Source organism: Ruditapes philippinarum, unplaced genomic scaffold (assembly GCF_026571515.1).
Source record: "Ruditapes philippinarum isolate M1 unplaced genomic scaffold, ASM2657151v2 ctg164_1_1_1_1, whole genome shotgun sequence".
Lineage (NCBI taxonomy): Eukaryota > Metazoa > Mollusca > Bivalvia > Venerida > Veneridae > Ruditapes > Ruditapes philippinarum.
The window spans coordinates 280816-306655 of NW_026866554.1; the positions used below are offsets into that span (position 1 = coordinate 280816).

The 25840-nt window shown below is 31.2% G+C and overlaps 1 protein-coding gene across 1 annotated transcript; it reads left to right on the forward strand.

Moving 5' to 3' along the window:
• The first annotated feature begins 17 nt into the window (after positions 1-17).
• LOC132732860 (uncharacterized) lies at positions 18-23953 on the forward strand. Its single transcript, XM_060719382.1, has 8 exons — positions 18-153; positions 7766-8809; positions 11258-11377; positions 12796-12966; positions 19003-19074; positions 20970-21488; positions 23332-23499; positions 23945-23953. The coding sequence occupies exons 2-8, from the start codon at positions 7817-7819 to the stop codon at positions 23951-23953; spliced, it is 2052 nt and encodes a 683-aa protein (XP_060575365.1). The 5' UTR covers positions 18-153; positions 7766-7816.
• Positions 23954-25840: the final 1887 nt, after the last annotated feature.

The following is a 25840-nucleotide window of genomic DNA, read 5'->3' on the forward strand; positions in this document are numbered from 1 at the left end:
AATACGACTCTGATAAAGAATTTCCTTACCTCCAAGTTATGTAATTTAAATTGAGAACCATTTGAGGTTTTTCAGTTTAACGGAATAATATTGCTTTGACGGGTTATTAAAAATTTTGGATTTACATAATTTTTTGATGAGACATCTAGAATGGTCAGTTGATTTTAATCTGTTGAATTAACAAATGGTCATTTAAATTGACATTATGTTCACTTATTATTGTCAGGTCGAGCCTAATTGACTTTATTTTTAAAATACATGACTGATAAAATAATGATTAATCAAACGTTTATATTGGAAATAGTTATATAAGGATAAAATAAAAATATGCCTAAAATATAAAAAAGGCTGTCCCATTCTTGATTATAAATTGAACAATACAGGTAAATTACAATGGATATTAATAAAAAATTCTTTGAGCCACGTGAGTTATTTATCGTTAAAACGAGGTAAATAATAAAATTGAAAGGAATGGGGGCAACATGTAAACATATTACTGCCATCTCTTCAATCACTATTTGAGCCGTGTCATGACAAAACCAACATAGTGCGTTTGCGACCAGCATGGATCCAGACCAGCCTACGCATCCGCTCAGTCTGATCAGGATCCATGCTGTTCGCTATCAGTTTCTCTACTTGTAATAGGGTTGGTAAGCGAACAGCATGGATCCTAATAAGACTGCACGGATGCGCAGGCTGGTCTGGATCTATGCTGGTCGCTAACGCACTATGTTAGTTTTGTCGTGACGCGGCTCATTTACCCGTTGATGGGTAAAATGTCATTTTAAATTAATTTTTAAATTGTGTCATGAATTTGTAAAGATTTTTTTTTTTTCATCTTTTTTTTTAGTTTTGCTATAAATAAATGTAATGGTGCTTACAAACAAGACTGTTTGGCCGTGAAGTCTGACCAGGCGCTATACTGTTGGCATCTTTGGTGTTTATATCTCCTTTAAACTTGAAAATGACACTTCTAAATTAAAAGCAGAGCAAAGCCAATGTATAAATATAGCAGATGATTTATTATACTAGTATTTGGTATCAAACATTCTACGTCTGTCTAACTTCTTCTAAAAGAGTGAATTAAAACAGCTAATACATATAACAAATAAATAAACAAATACAAAATTAATGAATAGCAACGCCGTATCTTCTGTTATGACGTCATCACCTGTCTAGCCTAGTTATCAATTAACTTTTTTTTTTCATTGAATATAATATCTATAACATGGTATTTTATGCGATTTTTAACATAAGTGTCCAATAAATATACTCATACTGATAATAAATTTCGATTTTAACAGATCATGGTGTATGCCTTTTCATTCATATCTACTAAACCCATACTTGACTGGTATTAATTTGGTCGACAGCATTCTGTTTAATAAATTTGTCTTTTTTATTTAATAATAAAAAAACAAACATAGGTGTAAACATTAGAGCAATTTTGTTCACGAAATTAGGTTGTTTATGAGGGAAAGCGTATCTTTTGAACATTATCGTGAAGATTTATGGGTTGTATACTATACTTGGGTTTATTTTTCTGACATAACACACAGTCGATCTTTAGAAAAGGCTAATCTTTGAAGTGTCCCAGTCAGGAACATAAAAAATCCACATCATTATTAACATCATATTTGGAATTACGTATTTACATATTCAAACCATGTTATTTCCGGTGTATTATGTTACGAACTTTTTAAAAGAAAAGCTCAGATTTGTATCGAACGTTGCTGGACTTCTACAGAGATATAAATGAGCCGCGTCACAACAAAACCAACGTTATGCGTTTGCGACCAGCATGGATCCAGACCAACCTGTTCATCCGCGCAGTCTGATCAGGATCCATGTTGTTCGCTTTCAGTTTCTCTACTTTTAATAGGGTTGGTAAGCGAACAGCATGGATCCTGATCAGACTGCGCGGATGTGCGACTGGTCTGGATCCATGCTGGTCGCAAACTTACTTTGTTGGTTTTGTCGTGATACGGCTCAAATGAGGAAATTGCAGGAATGTATTGCTTAAATGACAAAGTCCTTGACCTTTCAATAGATGCAGACGACAAAATAAATACACAACCGGAATCGATTGGTCATGGTGGTCATGAGACAATGACAATAAAATAAAGGGGAAGGAGAATAAATAATTGCAATAGACCTAGGCAATACTGTAAAACATGGATGAGAAGTACATGCACTTTAAATAATCTACCCCAGTAAGTTAGCCATGACACTGAATCAAATATTAATATTTAATGTTTGATGTATATGTTTTGGAAAAGGTCATTGCGTGTACATTTTGCAGGGAGAGTTATATAATAATAATAATAATAATAAATAAAATAATGATGATAATTATAATAATAACAAAAAATATAATAATAATTATAATAATAATTATAATAATAATAATAATAATAATAATTATAATAATAATAGTAATAATAAAACTCATAATACCTATAATAATAATAATAATAATAATAATAATAAATAGTTAATAATAATAATAATAATAAAAATAATAATAATAATAGTAATAATAATAATAATAATAATAATAATAATAATAATAATTATAATAATAATAGTAATAATAAAACTCATAATACCTATAATAATAAAAACGATAATAATTATAATAGTAATGATAATAATAATAATAATAAAAATAATAATAATAATAATAATATAATAATAATAATAATAATTATAATAATAATAGTTATAATAATTATAATAATAATAGTAATAATAATAATGATAATAATAATAATAATAATAATAATAATAATAATAATTGTAATAATAATAATGATTAATAATAATAATAATAATAATAATAATAATAATATTAATAATAATAATAAATCAATGAAAAAAACCAGCGAATGTTTACCAGCTTGTATGTGTGCACATAGCAAAGTTTTTTCGTACAAATTACACTTTATTTAAAGTTATTATACATGTATTTCAAAAAAATATTTTAATATAATCATTAAAAGGTTTTGGACCAAAACATACTAAATATATTGATATTTTTTCAAATAACAAGTTTTTACATAAACCGGTATTATTTCTGTTAAATACAGATTCGCTTTGATTGAATTATATTATTATGAAATAATCAGTTTGAATACTTACAGATAAATTTTTGTATAATTGTGCTAGGATTTTGTTCAGTATTATATAACATATATGTTTTTATACGATATAATTTCTAATTGATACTTTAGTGAACAAGATAAAGTACACTAATTTAACTTCTGAAACGTCATGACCTTGTGCTATTAAATAGTAAGATGGTCCAGAAAAATTACGGGAAAAATAATTTCTACTCACAAAAACAGCTTTAATTATGTACAAAACAAAATTTCCCATGGGGTCACAATATGGTTAAAATGTCTTGTGCTGGAATTTTTCAATTACACGGTTGCTTACAGATGAATTATGCATGTATCTTTTTTTTCAAGAAGTTAAAAAAATGTTAGAATAAAACACACCTTACAAACTACTGACGTAGTAGTCGTTGATCTAGTTAAAGTCTATTTTTCAATTAAAAATCAATTACGAGTTTTGAAAATATCACGTCATCAATAAGCATTGTCCACGTATCCCATTAAATATTTTTGCAAATCCAAAGTGAAGAGTACTTGATACTTTTTGTGTTGACACAATACTTTAGAAGCTAGGTAGCACTTTATATTGTTTTCAAAGTTATATCAAAATGTGATCGCAGAATACATTAGATTTCTTGTGACACAGAAAGCTTCAATTTATGAAAATAAAGGAAGTTATACAAATACCGTCTTTGTGATAGAAAAACAAAGTCATTTTAGCTGCTTATTTAGCAAATAGCGGCTTATTTTGCAAATAAGTCTTTCAAGCAATTTCTTTTTATATACTTTGGTATATATCATGTTAATTTGAGCCGCGTCACGACAAAACCAATATAGTGCGTTTGCGACCAGCATGGATCCAGACCAGCCTGCACATCCGCGCAGTCTGATCAGGATCCATGCTGTTCGCTTACTAACCCTATAACAAGTAGAGGAACTGATAGCGAACAGCATGGATCCTGATCAGACTGCGCGGATACGCAGGCTGGTCTGGATCTATGCTGGTCGCAAATGCACTATGTTGGTTTTGTCGTGACGCGTCTCATTTTATAACATGCATCACAATTAAGATTTTCAGAACTATATGTTGTGAAATGCTTTTATGAATTTTATCAACAGTAAAATTAAATCACTAATTTGCTGATGATATAATTGTCATGATAATAAATAATGATAATGAAATAATAAAACAATATGATAAAATAATGAGACTTCATTAAGTCTGCTTGTTTTTATGACCCGTTTACTTGTGAAATGACCGAATTCACATGAAACACTACATAAACTTCAACTCAGCATGTTATGTCAACAAACTCCTGGTTTGGGTCCTTGTAAATTTGCCATTTAAAGAGAGATTTCTTTTATGTCTGATTTAACTTTTTGTGTCACATTTAATTTCCATACCGTTGGTCCAAAATCTTTATGTAGAGAAGTTCTCGACAGATACAGAAAATTCTGGTTGTAATATTAGTCCTTGTACGATATCCAGGAATACTTGATAGTTAACCACACACAGATTTATGACTTATGCTATAAGTGTTTCCGTTAAACCGGTGCTAGAGGGCACAAGACATGTTGCAGTTTCAACAATTTGTTCTTATTTTCACTGTTCTCAAGGCATTTCCTATTTCATACTGTAACTACGTGCATGTATTAGCTATTTGAATAACAATAATGATATACATATAGTACAAGTTTTTAAGTTAATTTATTTTCTTTTTTATCCAATTCCTTTTCAGCTTTTGCAGTTAAGTTTTAATTAAGGCGGTCATCATATTCAAACATGGGTGTTTTACGCTTACCTCCTCTTCAAAAGATTAAGTATTTGATTTTTTGCATTCATTTAAATTTTATGGTCTTGTTCAGTACACTAAAAGTGCTTGTAACTGCAACGAAAGCGTTTCGAATTACAATAAAAGAATCTTGAATAGGAATGAAAGTTGCAGACGGGGTTTTCATCAAAAAATGTTTTGTCATTAAAAAATGAACGCTGAGCACTATTGTAGAATTCACGTGGGGATTTAGTTTCCTGTCAACGTTAAAACGTTTGCACTAGCCAGCGGAAGTGGGCGTTACCATATTAAAATTCGTCTGCCATGAATTTCAATGTGCCTCAGTTTTTGTAAGTTCTGAATTGAAAACAAAGGTTATCTCTGTATTGTAAATATCTAATATATCTCCTTTTTGGTAAAATATATGACATCTTTAAATGTCCATAAAGAAGCATTGTCATTGAAATTAATGAGTTGTCATTTTAAAATGGTTTGTATTTTGAAATATGTTTTTGAAACCATTATTTTGTATGATTTATCATAGTCAGTAGCAAAAGAATTATACCTTTCTTTTCAGCCATTTTCAAAAAATATTTTACAATAATTGTATTGTTATTAACAGATATGTATTGTCAGACATTGATGTACGTTTTCAAAAATATAATTCACATTGCGACAGACGACAAATCATGTCGCCTGCTATGGTAATCTTTACATGAACATTAGTGACTTGCTACGTTTAAAATCCCTGCTGGGGTATTTAACATCGCCTGTTTTGATAGCGTCTCGCTTAATAAGAAGTAAACAACATAAAATTATATTAAATCATCTAATTTTGCATACCAATGTTGTGTTATAATCATAAATAAGTATGCTGAAGATATCGTTTGGAGTCCATTTTTTCCCCATAAAATATTGCAATTTTGCGGTATGATCTTGTTAATATCAGTAACATGGTATATAAGGCAGACAGAAAAATTGCCAGACAATTTTTTTAAAGGAGGCAAACATAGTGTATAAGTCAGATAATACTCAGTCTTTTGGCACAAAATTGCAGACCTTACTCAGCTCCTGTGGCATAATAACTGTTTTAATATATGAATTAGTTTTGGTTAAGTAAATGAATAAACTTACGAACGACGATTCAGAAACGAATGTTGTCATTCAATTTATGTAAAACGCATTTTTATATTTCTTTTTGAAATAACGTTAGGCTATTTTATAGCAAATGGTGCTCAAAACTTATTTGAATACCCGACCGAGTTCAAAAAGGTACGTATATATTGACCGTTTCCTTTCGGTCCGGTTTCGCATTGTTTCCTCCCCGCATGTTTTCAGTTTCCATTTCGATTGACACAGCGTTGTGTATCTTACAGTTAACGTTTTCAATGTCGTCTGCTGATAAACATTTCTCGTCTGCAAAATTCTCGTCTGCTAATCTCTTTGAAAAGATCATCGATTTTCAGATAAGAGAAAAATGGTTTATACTATGGGGTATCGAGTTAGTATGTGTTATAAATAAATGCAAGGGTTAATTCGGATTTTTGTTTTGTCATCGTTTTTTTATGAATGTAATGTAAATTGAAACTGTTTGGATGTATTAGGATTCAATGGAGCATTAGTATGGAGTAAAATGAATACATGAATCAATTTTAAAACATCGAGATAAAGGTATATACGTTTCAACACTAGGCTCAATCGATGCCTTTTTATAGATAAAATTATGAATTTTCATTTAATAGATAATGGTTTTAACAAGGTCAAGCGCATCATATTTGTAATCATAACCCATATTTCATATTTGAAAGGCATTCACTGATAAAAATAATATCTTTTTTGAAATATGGATTTTTTCCCCATTAACATGAATTATTTTTCAAATAAAATTACTGTTGTCAACCATCATAGATAAGTGATATTTTTATGATAAACGGGATTTAGATGATTAATTAGATTAAATTTATAGATCAAATTATTTTTGTTGCTTGGAGTAGTCTCGTCTCATCATAAAGGAAATTACATAAGCTTCTAGTGCATTTCAATGAATTGTACGTACTGAATAATACAATTTTATTAAATGACTGTATGACCGATAAAGTCTCTTTGTAAAAATTACTTAAAAGAAACAAAAGAACTCGCCTGCTATTAAGCGACTATGACGAATAATTTCATTGGTTCAAAGTATTTTTAAATGGTAAATATATAGATGTAACCATTATTCCTAACTAGCCCATTTCACTTTCTTTAACTTTTTTATTTAACGTAAAGTGTTAACACTTTTTTCATTTTAGCATAATTTTAATGTTTAAAATTATGTGCGTAAATTTAATAGGATTTTTCTTTATCATTTAAAGTACTTTTATAATCTAAAAATTGATCTACATTTAATTCTTAAAGGTTTTAATTAATGTAAGTTAAGGCTTTACTTTAATCCGAAACACTCTTGTGTCAACTTTAGAAGGTTACTAACGGATAATCCCTCTTCAAAGACTCATATTGTCGTGTTCTTTTTGTGTCATAAGTTCACTAGGTCTTATTTTGACGATTCTACCTTACACCGAAAATATATACTATGTAAATGTATAAAAATTAAGTAATGATAACATTTTTATATCTATATCAATTGATTCAAAGTACATGTAGTAAGAACTTAATGTGAATTGAAAAATTTCTATCTGCCATTTGGTAAAATTACATTTACTTCTATGTTATCACTTGGTGCCAACTGTCTGTTATTGTTTAAAAACGAATATTCAATTTTATATTTTAATCTAGGAAACTTATTATATAATTACACGTTTATAAAGTCCATTTGATTAGACAAACGTGATTGCAAGTGGAAATAATTATTATATACAGTGCTGATTTTTGTTTTAGGCTAATCATGGACATATAAGGTGAGACTGTAGATATGGATTGACACTTACAATGGGTTCGGGTGTAAGTACTGTTTGCGGCAGCAAACGCTCAGTTCTTATCGCCAACAGTGTACGGAAACTTCCGACAATACACGAAGATGATAGCGATTCCGATATTGAAGTGGAAACGGAACTTGAAATTAAACCAACATCCGGTAAGTTGCATCAAGCAGAATCTCGTGACTCCGGAATCGGCGAAAATGATATACCAAACGGGGTACTGTTCCAGCGACAAAATGTTTCTTCTATTTCAAGAAATTCGTCTGATTCGAGTCCTGAAAAGACAAGAGAAAAAGAAAACAATAAACAAAATGAGGAAGCGTCACGTGTTTCGCGGCCTCACTCGTGTCGCCTTGGTAACAGAGGTCATAGAGGTCAATTTAGAAATGCGGAAAATTTAAGAAAAGCGGAATTATCTGATTCTCAGATCCGGCGGATGGTAAGGTCTGCTAAAGGAGATTCTCTAGTTTCAAATAAAGATAATACTAGGGGTGATATCTCAGACGACACTTTGTCTTTAAATAGTGTAAGCTCGATATCACCCGACAGACGGACAAACACAAGACCAAAAAGTGCTAGAAGACGTTTGAATAAGCGTAACAGGAATAATAAGAATGAAGGAAATACTTCTACAAGAGTAATCAGTGACCTTGACAGTTCAACAGACACGGAAGTTAGTGATACAGACATGTTATCGATTCCTGACGAGACTGGCGCGTTCAACCGGAGCAAGGATAACACACCGCGGAGAAAAGGATGGGTACGGAACGAAGACTTTACCGATGTAATGATTTCGTCGTCGGTGACACCTAGAATAGGTGGACCGTCGGGAATGTATAGAATTGTAAGTGGCACGTATTCGGATATGGACGTGAACCTGGCGAAGAAAGCTAGCGAGCGATCTATATCCAGTATTATACTAACGCCCATGGATGGCATGAACACGCCCACTAATTCGGAATGTTTTGATGCACCTCATGATTTGTGTTATCACTGTGAAGGGGTGAGTGTAATATCTGTGTGATTTAACCTTCAAAGCGAAATGCTAGCTTTATTCTTACAAATTTAGTATAATTACATTTATAGTTACAACCCCCCCCCCCCAAAAAAAAAAAAAATAAATAAATAAAAAAAATGAAAGAAAATTGAACAAATTTACGACAACATCTATAAATTAACTTCATTTGTCGTTCAATTGTTGTTTTAGCTTATATTCATAGCTAGCATCTCGCTTCTGCAACGTCAGGTTTCTATGTCAACAAAATCAGTTAAAAACATAAATGCAATTACATGTATATTAATTTACATATAACATAACAGATATGGCAGCTAGGTACACAAATGCAATCTTTAAATGATTTAAACCAAACAGAGCCCATGTATATAAGAGTAGAGCTTTTTACAAGCTAACATTGAATGAGGCTACTATGATAAAATGTTTTCATATATAATGCAATTAACTGATGGAACTTAAATACATGTGCACACACAATAATTTGGACCTAAAATTTCGCATTCACCATTTATCTTACATGAACATAACACAGAATTGCTTATTTAAAACACTTGTTTTTTTACATTTTTTTGCTGTTCAAATCAAAATGCGATTTTATAAGCAGGCAGAATGAATTAATCAATCAATCAATCAATCAATCAATCAATCAATCAATCAATCAATCAATCAATCAATCAAACATACAATCAATCAATCAATCAATCAAATAAATGCTAAAAACATGTATGCACAATATGTAAACTGATTATGTAAAAAATGATACACAGTGTTAAAGCGGCATATCTTCAGATTCATGACAACTTTTAAAAAAATATAAACACATATTGTCAGGGAACAAACAAAATGATTCAGGCTAGGATTCAGGCTAGGATTCAGGCTAGCACACGACAAAATCCATTCAAATTGTCGTGTCATACTATAGCAAAGTTGAGCAATAAGAGAAGATTTTTTTCTGTCTTGTTCTACCGGGTAAATGCGTTGGTTTTCTTTTGCCACACAATTGGTCGGGGAGGGAGGAGGGGATGTAGTTTACCCTTTTACTGTCCGTCGGACGGGCCTTGTCAGAGGTTTGAAAATCGAAAAACCAAAGCCACTGCTGGGTGTGGGCCATAGTTACAAGTAACGAGTAAATCTAATGCAAAATGTTTAATGGTCTATAAATATATGAACAGTTTTTATAATTTGAGTTTACTTGGTGTACCTTTTATTCATTAAATAAGTATGTGGAAAAAAGCGAGATACTGCCGCCAAAATGAAAATGTCATTTTTTAATTGCCTGAATTCAAGAGGAGTATATCACATACAATTTTGTCTGAATCCTTATTGATCTTAACATACAAGTAAATCATTCTTATGTTAGTTAACTACAATTTTTATTTCCTTTATGTACTATATAATCATTTTTATAAAACAATTCGATTGAAGAAAGTTACAAATCAATATATCAACTGACAAACTATGAAGATTAATCAAGACATTTAAGGCAAACACATCAACATTAATGTGATTTCTTATTATTTGCTGTTTGAATGTTGACATGTTTATCATAAAAACAATATATTCTATATAAGTTTAGATCATATATTAAAAAATATGAAACTGAGTGTCTGATTTTTGGCGGGAAAACTTCATCGGTAAGAAATATAAAACCCATAACATGTGCATGCCGCCCAACCCTTTCTATTCTTTTCTGGCACTTTGAACAATCAAGCTTTCGTGTATTTGAATCCAAAGTAACAATTATATGAAAATGTGCATTGATATAAAACCATTACAGCTTATGTCTCGTACCGCTGACGTCAATATGTTTTTCCTGCAATTTCAATGGGATCTAGCAAAATCCGCAATTACAATGTCTCCTTGTAAATACAAACAATGATTCAGTGGTAATGAATTCGACGTTAATTGCCGTCTACAGTAGTAAATGAATCAATTATGGCAAAGTTCAGCTTTTCAGACTGTTGTAAAATCTAAACCAATCAATTTAGAAGTTTTACAACATCTAACCAGAGGCTTTTAGATCTATTCTTATTACAGTTTTTAGAATTAAATAACGGCAATGAATAGGAACCGGTTTTAAAACCACTCTCAATATAGCAAGTTTTTCGTCCTAAATTTTATATAAAAAAAAAAAGATTTCTATGCTTATTTGAAACTGCCTGAAAGAATTAAGAAACCATGTCTATATGCCAAACAACACATAATTACATGTATTCTTTTTTACAAAAAATAAGAATTTAACATTATTTAGTTGAAAAAAAAAATGGTTTGTATGTTCGATTTGTCATATGCTTTCGAAATAAAAGGAAATAGTATTTAAAACAAATATTTCATAGTGTAAATGTTTCGTGACTGCATTTTTTTATTTATCAAGTTGAGAGTGTCCGGAAATATAAACATACAAATATTTAATTATTTTATCATATTTGCTGATAGCATGTTACGAACAAAACAACAGAGCCACCGGAAAAAACCTTATGGTTGATTTTGACATCTCACGAATTTGACAAAGTAGATCGACTCTGGCGAGTACGGAGTCAAGCGATGGCGCTTCAGGTATCCATAACAACAAGGGTGATGCGCACGGGTTCAAGCCTATTTTTCAGACTGTCACACATTTGGCTTTGATATTCAATAGTCTTTTACCATCAAGTTCTTTTTGCTGTTTTTCACAATAGATTCTTGTTGGTTTTTCTGACTCTTGTGGAAGATTATTACTACACTTTTTGGTGATATTTTTTTCGTCAATATATAAGATAGTGGTCTTCTTTCAGGGGAAGTTAGATTTTAGAAGTATATATATCTTTTGACTTACGTAATTCAATAATATATTTTGGTCATGGTTTGGTTCTTTGAATATTAATTATAGCTAAAGTCAATTTATTGTATGTAATTAGATAATAATAAATTATTACAAAACATGTGCTATTTTTATTTTAACTCGACAGAATAAAAACTTGAATATTTCGTTATCGCATTTTGCCTTGCTATCATGCCAATGCATAGTATCAACGCTTTGGGTGCCATTGGCAGTAAACCCAAGTAAACAACCTGACATGAGTGCATGTTCCAGTCTGACCAGGCTCTCAACTGTTGGCCGCTTAGTTTGGGCTTTCGATATTGAAATCCCTTGAATTAATAATGGACGGCTTCAATTCAAAGAAAGGCAAATCCATTATTCAAACAATTGTTGCAAGGGTTAATGTTTATAGTCACTTTACATTAATGAGGGCAACTTTTCTTATGAAAAATGAGCATATGTTACTTAAAGGCATATTATGTCTTCGTTCTTAAAACTAAAATGCTTTTGAGAAATAAAAATAAAACCATTTCTAGAGCATTATGTGCCTATAAAGATATCATTTTGACATATTAAAAGCAGGGGATGAATTTGCAATTTAATGTTAAACCTATGAACTTTGTCGCGTAAACTAAAGTAAAGGTAAATAAACACTAAAACCAAACGTTTTTGGTTTATCTTTTTTCTATTTTACAATGCACGCACTTTACATATAAATATTTTATTGTTTTACGTGTCATGTATAATTCACAATGTATTTCCCCATGTAAGTTTGCAGTGCTTACTCTCTGTCTATCTTAAAAAACCAGTTCATTGACTAACATATTTACTAGTTATATGTTATATTTACGTACAAATCTATGTTTCAAACTAGCTTTTATGGTATAAGGTTTTTTTTATCAATTTAGTTCAATTTTATTCACCATAATTGATTATATTTATAATAATATGTACAAAATACCATTTCATGAATAGAATATCCTACAAGCTTGGAACTTACATTTAAGTAATAACGTGGCGTCAACGTGACGTCAATTATATATTTCAGATCTGCTGAATTACTACAGATATAGAGATCAAATAATTAACTTTTGATGGTAAAAACTGTTCATTTTATTCCCTTATTATTAATTTTATATATCAAATAAAAATATTTTTGAAAACGATTTTTCAGAATTTAGAGGATTTAGTTTCCACAGTAACCCTCGCGGTGGAAAGACTTAAGTCACGTGGTCATTGCACTCCAGCGGATTATGAAAACGTAACAAAAAGTTTACGTTACCAGCTTGTTGCTATGGCAATGGGCTACATGTGCCAACAATCCACGCCAAGAATTGAGGTCAAGGTAAGGTTTATTGCCTTTATACCCGCTTAGATTTTTATAATATTTTTCTTTATATAAGTTTTTTATAAAAGCACTGATGTTTAAAGTCATATATAATCAGTTGGGAGTACAGTTGTTTAACAATACACACGTCTAAAACATTATTATTTACTTTGAGTATTGCTTATAAGAATATATGATTTTAAAATCGTTATAATATATCGTTATATGTATCAAGAATGCTTTCCCATAGACCAAAACCATCTTAAAATGAACGTTTAGCCACATATATTTCAAACCTAAAACATCAATAAAGAAACGATACAATACGTGGAAAAGAAGAACCGTATTTCGCAAAGTTTCTTCATTTGGTACTTAGCCCAATTCTTGAAACTGGTACTGTGCAACTGGTAATGTAGACAAGCCAACGGTCATGTTCCTTCAGCTACAAAGTGTTGCAAAGTCAAATCTGGAAAGTTTAGTGTACAAAATTAACATGGAAAAGGGAGCAAATGATGCAAATATACAATAAATGCTAAAGCTGCAATTTTTTTCACAATGTAAAATCTAAAACAACTGCTGTTCGGCATAGTAATCTAAGAATTGCTGACCGCGTAGGTTCAAACCCTGTAAGGTGCAAGTTGTTGTTACCGTGAGCCAGAAACTTTACATTTATTGCATAGTACTGGTGGGTTCCAGTAACGGATTATAGAGAGCTTAAATAAGCTTTTAGCTTTCAACACAGTCGAACTGAAATAAATGTGTATAAACTAAAAGAACTGCATTTGAAATAGCTTATCATTATTTTGCAAAACAGTTGGATACGTTGCGTTAAGAATCAGCACAAACAACATCACAGGCACTAACACACATTATAGAACGCGCAACAGAACGTGCAATAGACACAGAATCACACATTATAGCACGCGCAACAGAACGGGCAATAGATAAAGAATCACACATTATAGCACGCGCAACAGAACGGGCAATAGATAAAGAATCACACATTATAGCACGCGCAACAGAACGTGCAATAGACAAAGAATCACACATTATAGCACGCGCAACAGAACGGGCAATAGATAAAGAATCACACATTATAGCACGCGCAACAGAACGGGCAATAGATAAAGAATCACACATTATAGCACGCGCAACAGAACGGGCAATAGATAAAGAATCACACATTATAGCACGCGCAACAGAACGGACAATAGATAAAGAATCACACATTATAGCACGCGCAACAGAACGGGCAATAGATAAAGAATTACACATTATAGCACGCGCAACAGAACGGGCAATAGATAAAGAATCACACATTATAGATAAAGAATCACACATTATAGCACGCGCAACAGAACGTGCAATAGACAAAGAATCACACATTATAGCACGCGCAACAAAACGTGCAATAGACAAAGAATCACACATTATAGCACGCGCAACAGAACGGGCAATAGATAAAGAATCACACATTTCAGCACGCACAACAGAACGTGCAATAGACAAAGAATCACACATTATAGCACGCGCAATAGAACGTGCAATAAACACAAAATCACATGTAATAGCACGCGCAACAGAACACGCAAAAGACACAAAATCACACATTATAGCATGCGCAACACAACGTGCAATAGACACAGAAGCACACACAACTATTAACGAATCAACACACACACTTTAGCATGCTTAACAGAACGCACAACACACACAGTATCATCACAAAACTATACAAGAATTAGCACATACGACAGAACACGCAACAAGTCACGCAGCAACAACAACAACAACAGCTGCAACAACAACAACAACAACAACAACAACACACCAACTTTCACCGCACAAAATAGGAATCAACGATTTAGAAACAGAACAGAAATAAATTTCATTTGAGCCGCGTCATGACAAGACCAACATAGTGCGTTTGCGACCAGCATGGATCCAGACCAGCCTGCGCATCCGCGCAGTCTGATCAAGATCTATGCTGTTCGCTTTCTGTTTCTCTACTTGTTATAGGGTTTGTAAGCGAACAGCATGGATACTGATCAGACTGCACGGATGCGCAGGCTGGTCTGGATCCATGCTGGTCGCAAACGCATTATGTTGGTTTTGTCGTGACGCGGCTCATTTAGACTCATCTACAAAAAATTATATTTACATATATAACAGCTACATGAAAAGTAAACAAACAACGTAGATCTTCTGGTACACGAAATGGTCGAGAAAGTTGAGAATGCGGTCTCCATTATGTTATTGATCAACAGTGACATCTATTAAACAAGAAATAAGGTTAATATATCTAAATAATATGTAAATCAATAAAAAAGTTATGGTACCGTACTTCCGGTGTATGTAATTGATATCATCTTTCTAATTATACGTATTAGTTACCATTAACGTATAAAAGGTCGAACACTATTTGTTCTGTCATTTCATTATAACAAATGTTTCTGTCTTTCTGATATAGTCTTTATTTTGACACGAACAATGCTAAAAGTGGAAAAAAATAATAATAAAAATAACAAGGCGAAATAAATGTCATTACTTAATTGTCAGTTACTCACTTCCTTTCTTGAACTTGCGGGTCACTCACCTTTATGACGGTTAGTAAATACGGGTGATTCGGAGATCGGTGGTTCTATCCTAGTATTCATGTACCCCGCTCGGGCATTAATTAATTGTACGGCGGAATATTTATCTAAAGCTTTCCTCCGCCAGTAAAGCGACTGAATCCCAATATGACCTTTCACACTGTTTCTGTGACCATTCTGTGACCATAGACCAAATACAAGATTATTTTTTCATGTTGCTAAACATAACTAAAGAAACACTTTTGTTTTCTGTTGTTTTTGTTTTTCGTAATTGGAAACAATTTTCTCTAATTCCCCAGGCACGTTTCACACGAATGATGTATATATTTTCTTCTGAATTTGATCTCTATCTCCCTCTCTCTGAAAACAACTGAATATTTATGTCCAAGATAATTCTGTAAAATCGTACTATGGCCTTTTATTTATGTCTAGTGTTACCTTGGTAAACAATCTATTTGTAGATATTATTTATTACTCTTTGCATAAAAACATTGGTTCATTTAGGCGCAACCCTGACATTGTTGCACTGATAAACATATTTCTCTAAAATCAATATCAAAACATATTCTGAGAAGAAAGGTGAAAACAACAACAACGGTAACGATGATGACAAAAACAACAACCCACAAAAATAAATAAATAAATAAATAATAAGAAAAAGAAATTTAAAATAAAGAATAGATAAATAAATCAATCACTAAATAAATCACTAAATAAATAAATAAAATAAATAAATAAATAAATAAATAAATAAATAAATAAATAAATAAATAAATAAATAAATAAATAAATAAATAAATGAAATAACAGCAATTAGTTTTAAACACTGACTGAACAAATTTAATGTTATCTAAACAGAACAAAATTGATTTGATTATATACACATATCAACCATAAATATGTCTCATTTTTTGATTAGGTACATATACTAGTACATTACTGTTCTCTTTCGTATTTCACTAGGGAAGACTTTAGTTCAGTATCAAAATGGCACTATCATTTTAAACCTATATCGAGGTAGGCCTATCATTATGAATATATAGAAATTTCTTAGTGCTTGAACATTTGAAATCGACTTAATTTCGAGTAGGCGGGGGTGAGGGTGGGGTGGGGTTTTCTGAAATTTATGCAACAACAACAACAACAACAACAACAACAACAACAACAACAATTATAATAATAATAACAATAATAATAACAAGAAGAGAAGAAGAAGAAGAACAACAACAACAACAACAATACATTTTAGAGGGTTTTATTATGAATGAATAAGAATGCTTCTTAAATATTCTTCTATAGAAATTTGTTAGTGCTGGAACATTTGAGATCCTGATCAATCGTGAGTAGTGATCTATGTTCAGTTGTCTTTTAAAGTGCTGGAACCGAAAGAGTTAAGCCTTTGCCACCAGTATAGAGCCAGGCCAGCCGTGCAGTCTGACCAGGCTCTATACTGTTGACTGACAAACTTTAAATATTCAAATTGATATCCCTAAAATTGATAATGGACAGTCCAAAACTGGAAGTGCGACAAGTCCATTTAAAATATTCAGCATGTTAAAGGTTAATGTAGATCGGGCTATATTGAAGTATAAGTCAAGATAGCTGACTCATGTAACTGAGTTCAACTAGTCTTGCTGTAACACGTGCTTAAGTTTTATCAATGTCTTCAAGTATTTTGACTGTTGGATATCTAAAGTAGTATGTATATTTCCATATTTAGTCTATTTTATGATAGATTATTCTACATATCTACAGAAATTATCAGACAAGGCGGTAAAATAAGTACATCTTAAAAGTTTGGATGAGTGTCAAAAACATCGGTAAATCGGTAAAATAATGAAATATTTTATCGAATAGTTAAGAAAAACAATGATTGTATAACTTAGACAATATAAATAAGGAAAAAAACAACAGTATCATATTTACTCCATTTGATACATTTATGATATTTAAAGATACGAGAAATAACAATTAAAACAAAGCGAAAGTTGAAAGATATATCAGTGGTAAAACTAAAAAGAAATAAATAGAATACTTTATTGTAATAATGATAATGACGATAATAATAATAATAATAATAATAATAATAATAATAATAATAATAATAATAATAATGATAATGATGATGATGATGATGATGATGATGATGATGATGATGATGATGATGATAAAAGTAAAAAAGAGTCTGTGCTTACTAGTATTTGATAAATACGAAACCACAAAGTTGTCAATATGTTGATAAGGAAAACGAAATCGATGGAAGTTAATTTGATATGGGTATGTTATTTTGATACACATATCACTTACAAGATAAACTGTTACAGCGGCTGATTCGTGGGCTTATTGGTTGTTATACAAACAAATTACTGAAATAATAATGAATAAAACTTCAATGAAATACTAGTCAACTTAGACATTATGCCAGATATTTCCGCCATGCCACACAGCAAGGGGTATTGGATTGAGCTAAATACAGGGTGAATTGAACAAAAGGGAAAAAATGAATTTGGGAAAGTGATGTGTGTCGTTTATATTGCCTGTAATTTTTTAAAAAGTCACTTCAAATTATAACGAAAATGAAGTGGAGTTTAATAAAAACAAGCTGGTCCTATCAAAGGGAAGGACAGATCAATTTAACTTCACGGATATTTAATTCACAGTGAAATTAACGAAGTTTAGTGTCACTGGAACTAAATTTTGCGGATTATTCAATTCGTGGTCAATGGTTAAATGGAATTTAAACGCTGTTGAAATTTGATTAAAGAAATTGATGCCAATACGGAATCAATGAAAATTACGATACTCCCCAATGAAGAAGAGTGAGTTAACAGCAATAGTTGATATATAAAACGTGAGATTTAAAGCTTACTTACAATTTACTGACACACGGTATGCAGTTAATCATTGTTTTGAGAACATAGATACGTTTTGATTTTTCTTTTCAACCCAGGTGGTCTGCGTGCCAACAAGATTAACAAGTTCATTCCTCAGACTAAATGTTTGCATCTGTGCTTCCCTGTCCGGTCACAATTATTTTCTATCGTTAAAACAATACTTGAAATGGACTTGCGATAATCCGTATTTGTTTAAATTATCGATGTGCCCCAGAAGTAGCGGAATTATCAAAGGTTTTTATCTGTATAGGTACTTGTGAATCAATGGATACCTAACTGAGAAGCCATTAATAAAGCATGGACTTCTCGAGCATTTAGTGAATAACAATAGGCACTATGAGAATAAGTTTGATCCTCTTCTTATATATTTTTAATCCTCGGAGACAGAGTATATTAATAAATTAATAAACTAGTAGTTTATTTTCACATGAGATATGGTGTTATACTGTGAAGTAAATAAGACCTCTGACAATACATGATTAAGTGATTTTCTTTTGAAATTTAATAATTTAAACAAAAAGGCATCAGCTACAATGGAGTAAGGATATCATATTGTATACTTCCAGGGTGAACAGACAAATTTATTCTCGGAGGATGAATGGAAAGTGCAGATTCGATTACGTTCAGAAGATGAAGAGGTATGTTGCATTCTTTAAAGGAACTCCACTGAGGTCCAAAAGCCTAAAATATAAAATTTAAATTTCTTTGCTTCGTCAGGGTCTTTCAAAAAGAATGTTTAAAAACCATGGATTCCTAAATCAACCGAGGTACTAATTTAAAATCAGAAAGATATGCGAAAGATACGTAAGAACTATACACAGAATAAATTGAAAATTGTACTTTTTGTGCTATTTTAGCAGGATTGAGTGAAAACCGTTGCAACGCTTTTTCAATTTTGGTTCATTTTTCACAATCAAAATAATCATTCTGGAAAAACGGAGTGAACGATTGATATTATATTCTGAACACAAGCTATTGGTCTAGACCTACAAATGGAAATTTTTAATCTCGAAAAATTATTTCCAGTTCTGTCATGTCAAAAATCTCAGTGGTGTCCCTTTAATTGATACCATCGTATGTAGCCATTTACTATTTTATTGTTTTTATTGTTCACTTTGATGATATGAGATCAAGTAATACTATAATAAAGTTTTATCAGTTTTTAAACACATAAAGAATGATGATAAGTTGACATTCTTAAGTTTATAATAATATAAAAAATATTATACAGATATATATTAATCAAATATTAATATTGTTGGCAAAGATTGTATTTGGTTATTTTGCGAGATGTATACCTTTACAGAAAAGCATAGACTCATCAAGTATAATTTTTAAGTTATTAACATTATTTCAATTAAATATATTTTTGTACTTTTTTCTAGACGAATGCATTAACTATTTTCATTATAGATCTAATTAAAAAAGATATCCTAAAAAGTCTAATCTTTTTAGCTGCAACTAACCATCATTTCTTTGAAAGAAAGTCGAGCCCAGATTAAACATACAAAAATCATCTATATTTTCCATTGCTATCTGCTGATAACATGCATGTATCACGTTCAAAATGGATGGGGAAAAAAACCTCACATCTTTTTCTCAGTCTATGCGATGTTTAGAAAAAAAACATGATCATTATTTTTGTTATAAATAAATAATGTTTTCATCTGATTTAGCATCTGTCTGGCGATTTTAATCCTTAACTGATATTATACAGATATATACGGAAGCTTATCAGGGCCTCCACTTATCTAAAAGTGTTATGTCATGTCAACTTGTTTCTTCTCGTTTTGACCAAAAACATTCCATGAAGACGTTATGATTAATACGTTATACATAAAACATTCCATGAATAGTTTATGATTAATACGTAATACGTAGAAGTTTTTAATCATTGCAAAAAACTTTGTTGAATTAAGTGAGCTATTTGTCAATGCGAGTAACGTCTTTGCGTCTTACTTAATATTTCAGCAAAGTCGTGAAATCAAGAAGTTTCGACAGGATTTTTATCGAAGAGACAAAAACTTCAAGCATATCGAGAAAAATTCAGTTGCAATGCCTAAAAGCTTCTCATCTTTGTCAGTAAATTTTATTGAGAAATGCAAAAACATCTTATCAATGCGAATAAAAATAAGTCGACTTAGCGCAAAACATCTCACCAACTGTAGGCCCTGATACGGCGCCTTAGATATATAAACAAATAATAATAATGTAAATAACTTAAAAATTATACTTGATGAGTCTATGCTTTTCTGTAAAGGTATAAATGTCGCAAAATAACCAAATACAATATTTACCGACAATATTAATATTTGTTTATATTAAAACAATAAAATAAAAACCAATGCTACCAGTGCAGACCAAGATCAGCCGGTACATCTATGGTATCATGGTCTGCATTGTACGTATTTGAATTTTTTTTATAAAATGATGAACGGTTTTGTCCAGATTGAAAGATGGACGAATCAATAAAATATTACCAGTGTGATAAGGGGTTAGAAGTTTTATGGCACTCGCTCTATTTGTTTTACAGATAATAGAATCATCTGAAAGAGTTCTTGCACAGAGGCTAGCTACAAAAGGTAGAGCTTTAAGAAGAGAAGATATTTCAGTGCTCTTAGCCGAACACTTAAAGACAATAGAAAATCTGCAGAGAGTCAAAGAAGCGGGAAAACTGCGAGAATCATTTGAAAGTCCAAGGTTTAGTCAAAGTTCTTCGCGCGAAACTGTACCAGAAGGTCGTCCGTTACTTCCAAGGAGACCAGTCAGTGCGCGTAAATTACGAAAACTTAATAGTGGTAACAGTGAATCGTCTAAAGATTCAGAAACAATTTCTGAACTTCCACCGATCGGAAAATCTAAGGGAGGCAACTCTAAACACTTTAATGCAAGAAATAAAACTAAAGCAATCCCGGTAACTAAGTTGAACAATACTGAAAATGCTATAGGAGTTGTTACCCCTGAATCGTCACCGGACACTAATACTAGAAAATCACATAATGAATCTGGAATAGATTCTGAAACGGAAGAACCAGAAGTGAATAGCATTGAAGTAAGTTAATATGCTTTTATTGATCATGAATAATTAGTACAATTTTCAAGTTCACAACCTTCGTAGTTAATTGGCAAAGTATTGAATACCATTTGCTGACATGTAAAATTAAATACATTAATATAAAACGCGGCCTGTTTATGATATATTATATTTTATTTGTCGGGCAAAAACATGTAAATATTTCAGATAAATTTTATCAACAACTTCTTCAAAAACATTTTCACAATATCTATCAAACACGCCATTTCAGGGACATAAAATTCCTTTAATATATAGAATGCAATAAACGTCAGTGTTTTCTTTGGTAAAGCTCACGCCATTTTAACTAATGAGATTTTAATTTGTATTGTTTTCTTAGATTTTTATTAGCAGAAAATGTATGTTCATGTTCATGTATCTCTATCATAAATCAAGAAGGTATATATAATTCATAAATAGTCTATATTACTTTCAACCGCAAACAGTTTATAATTTTTATACATATTTTTTACCTATTTATCGTCATTTTAACCGATATTTCATAACTAATGGTATTATATACACGGCCTTGATTTTAATACCGAACTGAAAATTGAACTCGTATATTCTATTAATAGTAAAATAATAGCAAAACGCTAATAGTTTAATTTTTTACATTAGAACGTTTTGCTTTCATGGTATAATCTCTATATATATTCTTTCGCAGGATTGTTAACTGCGAAATGAACTTGTTTATAAAAACAGTATAAGAAAATCTGCAAAAACAAACAAAACCGAAATACCCCAACAAAATAAAAAACAACAACAACCAAACCCCAAACCGATCATACTGGTATTTTAGTCACAAATCTATCATATTGTATTCTGCAAAATTACGATAAACTATTTCAGAGAGACTGAAAGTGCTATATATACTTATATTCAAATAAGTGAAGCAAAGTCGCTATACACTTTTATCTCATTAGTTATACTCATAATTACATCTCATAACATATTTAGAGTCAGTCTGTCAAAATAAAGTCGTAGTTTTACCTTATGTGCAAGCATTTTTATCACGGTCATAATAAACAGAGTAATATCACATATCAGCTTGGTCAAAACAATTCGTAATTTCTCACGATAAGAAAATTTATGACAGCAAATATTAGAGCTGATTACACCACATATTTCAATAACAATGCCATTTTGTTTAGTTCTTAGCGCATACAACATTCACATACTTAGAAATACTGCGCTTTTGATGGAATGGCACGTCACACTGAAAGTTCTTTTATCATTTGGGGTTATTGATTGCAATACTAAAAGATTTGTAGATTAAATTGTAATAATTCAGAAGTAGGGTGCATGCAATATCTTGCACATTTCATCACCTCTCATAAAGTCGGTATTAGGGTGTCCCGAAAATTTTCACATTTCAATACCTCTCATAAGTCGGGTCTAGTGAGCATGTAAGATAATGCACATTTCAGTATTTCTCATAATTCGGTGCTAGGGAGCATGCACATTTCAATACCTCTCATAAGTCGGTGCTAGGGGGCATGGCAGATGTTGCATATTTCAATAATTCCCACGAGTCAGGTCTAGGGAGCATAGAAGATGTTTCACATTTCAATACCACTCATAAGTCGGTGCTCGGGAGCACATTTTAATACCTGTCAAAAGTTGGTGTTAGGTAGTATTGAAAATATTTCACATTATTTCAATACCTCTCATGAGCAGGTTCTATCAAAGTCACTGGCAGCAAGTCTGCACTTTTCACCAGTTTACTTTTGCAATCATTGCTCCCGAGGGATCTCCTTTTTGTATAAAATTGTTGTACCGAATATAATGATATTTATTTTTCTTTCTGATATTTATTTAGGAAGAAGATATTCTACTATTTGCCGAGCTGATTGAAGCGTTCCGTCTGTTGTGGGACACACTCACAGGGACATTTGTATGTGACCTACTAAGAGAATATAGAAAGAGGGAGGCTATCCTTATACAAACAGTTATAGAACATGCCCATAAACAATCTACAATCACACAGGTATGAAAATTCTTCTTTAAACATTCTTATTTTCTCAAATGGTCTCAGGTGGGGAAGCATGGGAAACTTAAAGAACCAAAGCATCTCAGTCGCCCTGACTTTTTATTGTTGCATTTATTTTTTCAGACAGAAAGAAACATTAATTCTCATATTCATAAATGATTGACACAAATTGAACATGAATGTCCCTTCACATACCGAAGTTTAAAATCATATTTTAATTATAATAATTCACAATTTTCGCTGCATCGCGTCTTACATAAAAATATAAAGCTAATGTTTTGTAAAATGTCACTTAAAAATATACAATGCATCTAATAGTCAATGGACCTAAAATATTATCTCAGTAAATAACTAATAAATATATTTAAGTGATATTTTTGAAGCATTGATATACATGTATATGGAAGTTAAAACGATTGAAATATATTTATACATATTGTAGATGAAATAAAATCAAGAGAAATCATGTCTAAGCATTTATGTTAAGTGGTAGAAAATTATAAAGCGTAAAGTCATATTGTAGCTTTTTTTCTTATCTATTAATTAATTCTAATTAGCGAAATACAAGTAAATATTTTATTGACTTCTCATGGAACACGTTCTTTTAATCAGCAAAGATCCAACTATCGTCTGCAGTTTGGTATCTTGGATTTCATTAACTTTTCATTCAAATCTGTCATTTCTTTAAACATAAATCTGAAAATATTAAGTCCCAACTAGTTATAACCTATATGTATTACAATGCTACAGTGAACTTGTCCTAATTTTGTTTTAAAAAGATTATTGTTAAATTTACTAATTAAGCGTAAAAATCAGGATATCAGGTATCGATTTATTGCTATTTATAGGACATTATATAAGTTAATGGCTATTGATAGCTTAAATGATTGACTTTTGTGAATGAATAACTGCAAACCTTTTTATTTCTTCGTTTTTTCTTTTAAAAAGAAAAGTATTTTGATACATATCTTTGTTACCGTATCTAATTATTTCCAGTGTTGAACGCGGCATTTCTTATGCATTGTTCGTTTTTTTCTGATTGTACTCTTATGTGACTATTCAAAAAAAATGTGTAGCCGTCTTAAAAATAAGAAATATAAGTAAGAAGAAATATAATTAGAGATGAAATATTTTAGATACATGTTACGTACATAATGTTTTCAAAGAATTCCATGTAGTTTTGATTGTATATTAACATTTAAGCAGAAAAGTTATTTAGAAATATAAATGTAAGTTCATGTTTGTATGACGTAGAAATATATATATGATGAAAAATTGTAACAATGTTTCTTGTTTCCATGCGCTTTGTGTCGGATATTTTTTCTTTCTCGCGCATGCGTAGTCTACGTAGGACAAATGGCCACTGGCCAACTAGCCATTTGCATGAATTTAATGTATTGTAAAGCAGATGTACCTAAACAGAATCTTCATACACATATCTTATTGGCTAAAAAGTTTTAATACAACAAAAACAAGAGACAAAATGCTATACCAATAAGTAATGATAGTTACTTTTTGAACAACATGTTCATCATGTGCTTCAAAATACAGTCTGTTGTATTTTGCCAATTTATAGTGAAAAAAGTTTTAGAGTATATAAACCTAAACGTTTAAAAGATGCAACAAATAGTTATATACAATGACAATTACATTTCAAACTATCATTTTAAGCTCATATTTATATTCTTCTATATGCTAGTCTGTTTATTCCTTAAAGGGAACTGAAATGTGATCATTATAGGGCCAGGCCAGTCAGCGCATCTTTGTTGTGCGGTCAGCTTTTATTATACCGTTGGTGGTAGCTCATTTGGCATTGAGATTACTGTTGCATTAATAACAGTAACACAATTAAAGCAAGGCAAATCCATTGTACAAAGTTAACAGGTTAAGGGTGAAATATCTGACATCATATTCTATTATACACAAGAAAGTTTCATTTATAAGTCCACTAAGCATACAATAGCACAGACCTTGACAGTTTTGATTAAAATCTAACATAATTAATTTTTATTAATATAAATTCTTGAGGTCAAATACAGTATTTATTTATAACTAATATTATGTTTGCTAAGTTTATACAATTAATCTATTATTGACTAGTCGTCGTTTCTTTCTATTGACATAGCGGACAGTAGATTAGGCCGAAAGGTTCAACAAATTCGGTGACACACAAACGCCTTGTCAGTTATTTCCATGATGTCAATTATGTCCATGATGTATGTGAGAAGTTAGCAGTTAACAGTGAGCTAAGCAAAAAGGCATTACGATTTATATAGGGAAATCAATGATCTGCTGTTATGCTCAGCTGGGTAAGCAATCTCGCAGAGCATTCCAAAAT

Coding starts and splice junctions, on each gene's coding strand:
- LOC132732860 (XM_060719382.1), top strand. CDS start 7,817: ATGGGTTCGGGTGTAAGTACTGTTTGCGGCAGCAAACGCTCAGTTCTT. Junction 19,075..20,969: donor TACGTTCAGAAGATGAAGAG/GTATGTTGCATT, acceptor TTTGTTTTACAG/ATAATAGAATCATCTGAAAG. Junction 21,489..23,331: donor CAGAAGTGAATAGCATTGAA/GTAAGTTAATAT, acceptor ATATTTATTTAG/GAAGAAGATATTCTACTATT.